This window comes from Alosa alosa, chromosome 3 (assembly GCF_017589495.1).
Source record: "Alosa alosa isolate M-15738 ecotype Scorff River chromosome 3, AALO_Geno_1.1, whole genome shotgun sequence".
Lineage (NCBI taxonomy): Eukaryota > Metazoa > Chordata > Actinopteri > Clupeiformes > Clupeidae > Alosa > Alosa alosa.
In genome coordinates, this window is record NC_063191.1 from 8,375,008 (window position 1) to 8,385,007 (window position 10,000).

The 10,000-nt window shown below is 43.7% G+C and overlaps 1 protein-coding gene across 1 annotated transcript in view; it reads left to right on the forward strand.

The window, feature by feature from the left end:
• The window catches only part of LOC125292329, a 19,275-nt gene extending 10,712 nt beyond the window's left edge, over nucleotides 1-8,563 (forward strand). The window contains exons 6-10 of the mRNA XM_048239552.1: nucleotides 5,092-5,165; nucleotides 5,545-5,637; nucleotides 6,037-6,127; nucleotides 6,548-6,815; nucleotides 8,224-8,563. Coding sequence (XP_048095509.1) covers nucleotides 5,092-5,165; nucleotides 5,545-5,637; nucleotides 6,037-6,127; nucleotides 6,548-6,815; nucleotides 8,224-8,563 — 866 coding nt within the window. The remainder of the gene's footprint in view (nucleotides 1-5,091; nucleotides 5,166-5,544; nucleotides 5,638-6,036; nucleotides 6,128-6,547; nucleotides 6,816-8,223) is intronic.
• Nucleotides 8,564-10,000: the final 1,437 nt, after the last annotated feature.

A 10,000-nucleotide genomic window follows, 5' to 3' on the forward strand; every position in this document is an offset into this window, starting at 1 on the left:
GAGACTCGGGTCTCTCCACCTACGTGTACAGCTCCAAAAGCCGGTGGAGGGTGCACTGTATTCATAATTTAATTAATTAATCATTTTAACTCGTTAGTTATACAGTCAGTGACATGAGAGTGTTCTTTGTGTTAAGAGGGTTCTAGATTGTAGAGGAAGGGTTCTATACACAATATTACTCTAACCCTCTCATTTGCCTTCCTGGTTTCTCCTCGAGTCCCTTTCATTCATTTCCTCATTCAATATGTCCTACGCTCCCCTTCCACCTCTCCTCTCTCTCTCCTCTCTCTCTCTCTGCTCTGGACTTCAAAGTGCTGGAATCCATTACGCAGGGCAGACGTGCCAGAAAATAAACCAGCCTTCAGTCTGAGCAGGAACACACACACACACACACACACCACATGCATACGCACACCACACACACACACCACACACACACACACACACACCCACACGCACATGCACACACACACACACACACACACACACACACACACACACACACACACACACACACACACTCCTGCCTTCAATCTAAGCACATGTCCAGTATGATCTGCATAAAGAAGGCTAAATGTTGCAGACCGACCTGCCTGATGCAAGAAAATACACACAGGAACCTTAGTTACACATATAAAATCAAGTTCCTGCACAAATACACACTCTCTCTCAGACACTCTGTTGATATGACCTTGATCATTTGCCTGGGCATAGGAATATAGAATGTATCATCATATGAGAAGTTGAGTAGGTCTTTTGTGTGTGTTGGTGTGTGTGTGTGTGTGTTTGTGTGTGTGCCCCTTGTGCCTGTGTGCGTGTTGTTCTGTATACATCCCAGTGGGAGCCTGACCACAGATAGCCGTCCTGTTGGTAAACAAGTGTCATGAACAGCAGAGAAACCCCCGCAGCGTCCCACATCTCTACAGTTCCAAGAGGAGGACAGGAGAGCGTTTACAGTTTACTGTTTCACCTGCCTGCTCCTCAGCATAGCATCCTACCACCACAACCCACAGCACAGCACAGCAAAGCCAGCGGCTACCACGAGGCCTGTTCCACTCTAATGTCTCTCTTGATACTCAGCCCCCAGCTAGAAGAATGTGTGTGTGTCTCTCTCTCTCAGTACCTCAGGTGAATACAAAAGATCTAGATTCTAGAATGAACAATATAGAATGAAATGAACAAATGAAAGAATGTGGAATGAAAGGATATGGAATGAATGGGTCTAGAATGAAATTATATAGAATGAAATGATCTGGAATAACAAAATCTAGAATTAAATGATCTGGAATGACAAAATCTAGAATTAAATTATCTATAATGAAAGGATCTAGAATGAAATTTTGTAGAATGAAATGATCTGGAATAACATAATCTAAAATGAAATTTTCTAAAACTGATAGTTCCGGTCCTTGATTGTGATTGGCTGAATCACATTCGATGCCGTTGTAAAATCCAGCACAAACATACACCTTGACCGCATTCCGTTCTATATTACTGCGCTACCACAACTTGATACAAAAGTTAAAGTAGCTATGCCTTTGTGTTAAAAAGTTAAAGTAGCTATGAAAAGTAGTTGGGTCCTCATGTTGCTTGGCAAACCATTCAGATAGAGGAAATATATTTCTTAGTTAAAGTAGCTGCGTCTTTGTGTTAAAAGTTAAAGTAGCTGCGTCTTTGTGTTAAAAGTTAAAGTAGCTGCGTCTTTGTGTTAAAAGTTAAAGTAGCTGCGTCTTTGTGTTAAAAGTTAAAGTAGCTGCGTCTTTGTGTTAAAAGTTAAAGTAGCTGCGTCTTTGTGTTAAAAGTTAAAGTAGCTGCGTCTTTGTGTTAAAAGTTAAAGTAGCTGCGTCTTTGTGTTAAAAGTTAAAGTAGCTGCGTCTTTGTGTTAAAAGTTAAAGTAGCTGCGTCTTTGTGTTAAAAGTTAAAGTAGCTGCGTCTTTGTGTTAAAAGTTAAAGTAGCTGCGTCTTTGTGTTAAAAGTTAAAGTAGCTGCGTCTTTGTGTTAAAAGTTAAAGTAGCTGCGTCTTTGTGTTAAAAGTTAAAGTAGCTGCGTCTTTGTGTTAAAAGTTAAAGTAGCTGCGTCTTTGTGTTAAAAGTTAAAGTAGCTGCGTCTTTGTGTTAAAAGTTAAAGTAGCTGCGTCTTTGTGTTAAAAGTTAAAGTAGCTGCGTCTTTGTGTTAAAAGTTAAAGTAGCTGCGTCTTTGTGTTAAAAGTTAAAGTAGCTGCGTCTTTGTGTTAAAAGTTAAAGTAGCTGCGTCTTTGTGTTAAAAGTTAAAGTAGCTGCGTCTTTGTGTTAAAAGTTAAAGTAGCTGCGTCTTTGTGTTAAAAGTTAAAGTAGCTGCGTCTTTGTGTTAAAAGTTAAAGTAGCTGCGTCTTTGTGTTAAAAGTTAAAGTAGCTGCGTCTTTGTGTTAAAAGTTAAAGTAGCTGCGTCTTTGTGTTAAAAGTTAAAGTAGCTGCGTCTTTGTGTTAAAAGTTAAAGTAGCTGCGTCTTTGTGTTAAAAGTTAAAGTAGCTGCGTCTTTGTGTTAAAAGTTAAAGTAGCTGCGTCTTTGTGTTAAAAGTTAAAGTAGCTGCGTCTTTGTGTTAAAAGTTAAAGTAGCTGCGTCTTTGTGTTAAAAGTTAAAGTAGCTGAAAAGTTAAAAGTAGCTGCGTCTTTGTGTTAAAAAGTTAAAGTAGCTGCGTAAAGTAGCTGGGTCTCGATGTTGCTTGGCAACCATTCAGATAGAGGAAATATATTTCTTGGCGGAAGAATGATTATCTAGGAATAACTCGTTATATTCCTAGTTGCTGTACCTTTACTTGAAACTTTGAAGTATTTATAGTAACAGTTTTAGAAAAGCAATTTCTGTACATAAATGTAAGCACTGTGGCAGTAGTAATGCAATATTTAGAAAATGTAGGCTAATCTTGTACTCTTGATACTCAAGTACTTTTAAAAACAAGTACTTCAGTACTTTTACTTAAGTAGACATCTGACTGTTGTACTTTTACTTGTACTTGAGTAAAATTTAGCAAAGGGTATCTGTACTTTTACTCAAGTAATGAAGCTGTGTACTCTGTCCGCCTCTGCTAGGCTGATAAAACACAGGTTACACTATCCTGACGCAGCAGTGGCTACATTTCTAAAAGCGCCGACCACAGATACCACTGGTTTCAGAATTCCAGTGTCATAGACTGCAAAGAAAACCCTGCTGTGTGTGTGTGTGTGTGTGTGTGTGTGTGTGTGTGTGTGTGTGTGTGTGTGTGTGTGTGTGTGTGTGTGTGTTTCTCTCAGTATCTCAGGTAAATAGAAGGCTAAGAATGAAAATGATTAAGGTATCAGTGCACTCAAAGCAGAAAGAAGGAAGAAGAAGAGCTGCCATTCAAGAGAAATGTTTTGTCCCATTTGGTAATCGTTGGCAAACAAAAGAACTGCTAACACATGTCTCTGGGGCAATAGCCAAGTGCCCTGACCACTTCACCACAGAGCCGGACTCAAAGGCATGCTAGACACACTGAACAGTAGCAATGGCCTCCACACTACAAAACCATTTAATGAGGATTTCAGGCTTCATTACATTTCACGTGTTAGTGTTGACATCTTCATTCCAGCCATGTTTCACTGGTTTATGTCTACTGAGATTTCTCCCAGTCACATTTCAGTCCAATGACCTTCCTCAGAACAGTTTGAACTCATGAGTAAGTCTGGGAGGCAGCACAATAGAGTTATGTGGTGTGGTCGCCTCCTAGTGGACATATGTATAGCACAAGTGTCTGGATTATCTCCTTTATTTTTTCGCCATACAGTCAATGTGATGTGATTTGAGGTGACCATCTGGAGATGATAAAATCACATAATTGCGTTTTATTAAGAGATAAGATAAGGGTGATGATTCTTCCAAAACAGTCTGTCGCCTTGGGGATCATACTGGGATCTGTTTTTTAAAACATTGCATTTTTCACATGACTTCTCAATGAAGTCTTCAGCGCTCGCTCAGCAGAGAACAGTGTCACTGTGTCCTGAGAGAACTCCGCACCCTGAGGGCCAGACAGATGCAATCTCAGGGCCGCACTCGGGCTGTGCCCAGACCAGACCGGACTGGACACAGGGGCTGTACAAGAGACAGCTGCCATTTTAACACGAAGCCTTGGGGTGCCACACAGGCTCAACACTCACAGACTGGCATTTACAAGACTCCCAGTATGCTAGTGAGGTGGGCCCAGCTGCAGGGCCATTGCTTGTCTGTGGTGTAAATCTGTTGGAAGTTGGATACATGTAGGCTGTTGTGTGCAGAACACTACTCAAAAACCGGTATGAATAGTGTGGTCAGTCGTACGTTTTCCAGGAAACAAAGCTAGTCATTGCACCATTTAGTAGCACAGACGTACTTATGCTATGGCATCAGCAACGCTAAATAACATGAGACATTAAAAAAGGACCTATTCACCGCGCTTCAATCAATACATGGCAATATAATTTCTGGAGAAACAAAAAAAAGCTTTCCAAGACATAGCCCTATTAACTGAACTAGTCAGCAATAAAGTTATGTTACGACAACAGCAGCAACACTGACTAAAGTAATAAATCACTGCACTACATGAAAATATTTGTCTGTGAACAAATATCAGTGAAAGTAAAAATCTCTGATTGCTTTCTTTGCATGTTGCCTAACAGGCACCTTGCATTCGGCTAAGTTAAGATCTCTATGCTGAGTGTTCTGTGTTCAAATGGATGAATCAAGTCACCACCTGCGACCCCATCCCCTAATCCACAGACCACTGCAGTGACCCATGAACTGAGGGTGTGGGGCTGGGGGTTGGAGGTAGAAGTGCAGGGCTGATCACTGATCATTAAGTCATTTGGTTAATTAGTCATCGTTAGCACGGCTTATTGCCCCTGACTGAGCACAAAGGAGTCAAAGGTGACATGAGCACAGGCAAGGGAGGTGTGTGTGTGTGTGTGTGTGTGTGTGTAAGAAAGTAGTGGGGGATCCACCATGCCTGAGGGATATGGTGTGTGTGTGTGTGCACGTGTGAATAAAAAGGAAAGAAGTTGTAACAGCTCCTGGTTTGTGCGCTACTCACTGAACTCTACTCGCATGTAAACTACTGTACAGTTCCAGGGGAAGACTGCTTAGGCAAAGCCAACGTTACCTCAGACAACAGCGAAGCATATCACAGCAGTATGAGGGTGAGTACTCCAACCAGCTACTCTAGGATCCACTTCTGTTTTTGACACACACACATACTCTCTCTCTCTGTCTCTCTCTCTCTCTCTCTCTCTCTTTCTCACACACACACTCTCTCTCTCTATCTCTCTCTCACTCTCTCACACACACACACACTCTCTCTCTCTCTCACACACACACACTCTCTCTCTCTCTCACACACACACACACACACACACACACACACACACACACACACACACACAAACACACAGACTCACCAGTGAAAAATGCATCAAATCACATGATCAAAGTCAAAACAGTTACTAAATATTAATGTTACAGTTTATTAATATACATTGTATGACTCTTCTGTTCCTTTGACCTCTGTATGACCTTCAGAGAGTCACCAGGGTGGGTGTCTGTGTCAATGAGATTAAATCTGAAGGCAGGTGTGGATCTGCAACTGACAACGGTGCACCTGTAGAAGGACAGGTTGACTTCACACTGTCTCACTTACACACATACACACACACACACACACACACACTCTCTCTTACACACATGCACACACACACACACACACTCTCTCTCTTTCTCTCTCTCTTACACATGTGCACACACACACACACACACACACGCAGACGTACACACACTCTCACACAGACTCACACACACACGCAGAGATTGACAGGCTCACTGTTTCTCTCCCTCTCTCTTCCTCTCTATCTCTCTCTCTCTCACACACACACATTATCTCTCCCTCTGTCTCACACATGCACACACACTCTCAAACACACCACACATACACACAAACACACTTTCTCTCTCATGCACATACTCACACACACACACACACACACACGCACACACACACACAAACGTTGCTCACAGGTGCTACTTCTTACCCAGTCACAGACCTCCAGTCAGCCTCAGACACCTGAGAGAAGGGGAGCAGCGTCAGGTGACCAGCCTGTCATAACAGGTAACACACACACACACACACACACACCTGTGACACACAGCTGAGACGGTCCAAGGCATCGTTAGCACAGCGCGGACCATTTCTGATGTCCTCCAGACACACAGACCAGGCCTGCAGTATACTCTTCCAGTATGAAATGAGACAAATGCTCTTCAGCAGGCATGAAGTCATACATCTACTGTATGCTGTATATAGGCCAAGCTATACATCTACCTACTGATATAGAGGAGGAATGGGATACTAATGCTACAGACTCCTTTGTCTCTCTTTCTCTTTTTTGTTTGTTTATTGCCATGGCTATGGCACAATGATTCCAATGTTCATTTTGAGAAACATTCTTTTGTTTTTGCTCTCTCTCTCTTCTCCTTTATCTCTGTCTCCCTTTTCTCCTCTCCTCTCTCTCTTCATGTTCCTCTCTAGCTCATTCTACTCCTCTTCTCACAGGAGAGGAAGCAGAGAAGAAGCCAGGAGCGAGAGGAAGGATAGCGCAGCACACTGGATCGGACAGAATAAGAGAAATGGACAGAGCAGGAGAGGACACGCTCCCTGACGCCGACAGAGACTCGGCGTCCCCCTCAGTGCTCAGAGACGACTCCTTGCCCTCCAGCCATCCCACAATCCCTCCTGTGGAGGCTCCATCAGACCCATCTATCCCACAATGCCTTTCAGGAGTGGACCTAGAGGCCATGTGAGTGTCCTGAAACTCCTCTCTGTCCTCGGCTCCCTGGCTCTGCGTCTGGGGCGGGAATCTGTGGTATCTGGCCTGCCGGGTTTCCCGGATTAGAGTGGGAAAACTGATACGCAAGGTCAGGCCCCGGATCAGGGGAGTGGGATCATCCCAGAATAATGGTGCTTGTCTTGGACAACTCTCAATTCATCTCATCTTTCTCTCTCCCTCTCTCTCTCTGTTCTAAAACTATTTTGGGGATTTTCTCTTTGTGAGACCCTCTTCTTTTTACATCTCTCTCCCATTCTTTCTTTCTCTCTCTCACTGTCCTGGAGATCCCTCTCACCTCTCTCTCTCTCTCTTTCTCTCTGTACATTTATTCCTTTCTTTCTTCTTCCATTTCTCTCTTTCTCTCTGTCTCTGTCTCTTCAGTGGTGATTCAGTAAGGGTCATTCCAGGGAGCGGATGTGTCTGTGGAACCTGAGGTCAAAGGTCATGTTCCTGGGAGGGCGGATGTGTCTGTGGCACCTGAGGCGAACGGTCGTGCAGGGGTCATCAGCCCTGCTGCTGGGTCAGGTGTTAGGCTCATTAATAACCTGTGGGCCTGTTGTTTACATTCCAGTGCAGTCCGTCCCTCCAGATCTCCATTCCTCCCCAGGCTCCTGCAGTCCTCTGCTGCTCACATTACAGCCTGTTTTATAGGCCCTTCATCACATCAACATCCAGCTCCTCCTGTCTTTCTTCCCCCTCAGTCTTCAGTCTCTCTCTCTCTCTCTCTCTCTCTCCCTGTTGTTTGCCATCCTTTCCATCTACCTTTCTCTCTAACACACACTAACACACACACACAGAGTGTCACACCAAGAGTTAATAGAAATAAAAGGAACGAGTAGAAACATAAAGGAACAGCACTCTACTCTTCATCTGACACACACACGCACGCGCACGCACGCACACGCACACACACACACACACACACACACACACACACACACACACACACACACACACTCTCACACACACACACACACACACACAGCAACAGCATTCTACTCTTCCCCTGGTACACACACACACACACACACACACACACACAGCAACAGCATTCTACTCTTCCCCTGATACACACACACACACACACACACACAGCAACAGCATTCTACTCTTCCCCTGGTACACACACACACACACACACAGCAACAGCATTCTACTCTTCCCCTGGCCCGTAATCTTACCCTACTATCTGTCCTTTCATCTGTCTCTTCAAGTTATAAATCCCCAATATTAAAAAATACTCTAATCTCTCTATGTCTAATCTCTAATCTGTCTGTCCGCACTGCCTGTCTATCAGTGTATGGATCTGTCTGTCTTGCTGTCTGTTTCCTTCCCTCTACTCCGATCCACATGTTTTTCTCTCTGTCTGTCTCTCTAGGGAGACCCACACCAAAACAGCTGGCGCAACTCCATCTGTGAGAGATGTGGAGCGAGAGAGACGAGGAGGAGGAGGAGAGAAAGGAGGGAGAAGGATAGGAAGAGAGGAGAGGAGGAACAGAGTGGAGGACAGGAAAGACAGAAGGCCTCACAGAGACAGCAGAGGGAGGAGAAGGGGAGACACGGGGAGGGAGGCCTCCCGGAGGAAGAGGAGGAGGAGAAGGAGGAGAATGAGGAGGTGGGGGAGCGCAGAAGACCGCCTGAGAAGGAGAAAGGAGCTCCTACTGCCTCCTCAGTGGTGCGTCACCTCCGCCCCATCCAAAGCAATAACATCTCATTAAAGATACAATGTGTAGTTTTTTAAACCTTTAAATAATGGCTTCAAAACCATTTGGATGCTACACTGACTTATAATACAGAGAATGGCGTTCTGACAATACCAATGCGCGCCAAGAGTGCCTGGTATTGCAGAATGTAACATTTATACTGAGCAGGGTATTGATCCTTTTCATTGGTTTTTGATGAACGGCGGATGTCCTCAGTGCTAAATGGGTATCTAGTATGCTACAAATTTACAACAAGGGTTATAAATACAAATTCCTACATTGTGATACTTTGGCCTGGCTAAGTATGAGATGGTGTAGTTATGGTGACATAATGATTACCTCATTTCACGATTGGTTTTGAATGTGGTATAGAATATAGTTTTGATGTAAGTATAGAAGATAGGTTTTCAATGTGGTACAGGAGACCCCATGTGTTTCACAGTTTTATAATCAGATTTTGGAAGGGACCCAGTAAGTTGAGCTCCCATGGATATACTGATGGATTTGGCAGCTAGAGCCTGTTGAAATGAATGACAACAAGGTCAGGAAACTATAATATTATTTAAAATATTTCATAACAATCACATAAAACTATGCCTATTGCTTCATTCAAAATAAATAAGATTAAGACCAAATTAAAACATGTAAGATACTCCACAGTTCAACAAAAATGTGGAGCAAAAACATAATTAGCTGTGTAATGTAATTATTTGGGTCTGGTGTGGAGTGACCGCTAATACTTTCCTCTCTGTGATGTCGGCCATCCTGTCGGACATCCATCCGTTCCCCCAGAGAAAGAGAGAGAGGAAAACAAAGGGAGAGAACAAGAAAGGAATGAAAGAGGGAGCCGGCGCCTCGAAGGCCCCGCGAGCTGGCGGAAGGAGAGGCGGGAGAGCAGGGGTCAAAGGTCAAGATGTGTTTGTGGTCGGTGAGTCACTGGGGCGTTCTCCCTCAGCTTGGGCAATTCTGTGTGTGTGTGTGTGTGTGTCTGTGTATTTGCATGTGCATGGTTGTATATTTGTGAAAGTGTGTGTGCTGTGCAGTGTGCTTAATTTTTCTGAACTATTTGTATATTTGTTTTGTATTTCGGAAGGGTTAGGTAAGGAAAGTTCTGCATTTCTCTAAAACTAAGGGACTAAAGGTAGCAAAACTTTGCACAAAAGCAGTCAACACTGAAAGCTGTTTTCTATTGGAAGGCTTCCAAAATGCTTGTCCCTACTACTGCATTCATACTCTCTAAGATGTGCCATAGTTTGGATGTAGAGAAATGTGGTTACCGTTAATGATTGGGCATGGTGCAACAACGGTACAGTCACTGCATGACAATTGGTCGGTCTGTATTCGATACCCAAATCTAACACTGCCAGTCTGTGTGGGTTTAGGTAAAAGCTTCTGCTATATACCAGTGAACTCTTTATCTCTTTTCTCAGGGAAGCCCCGCAAAAAACAGGA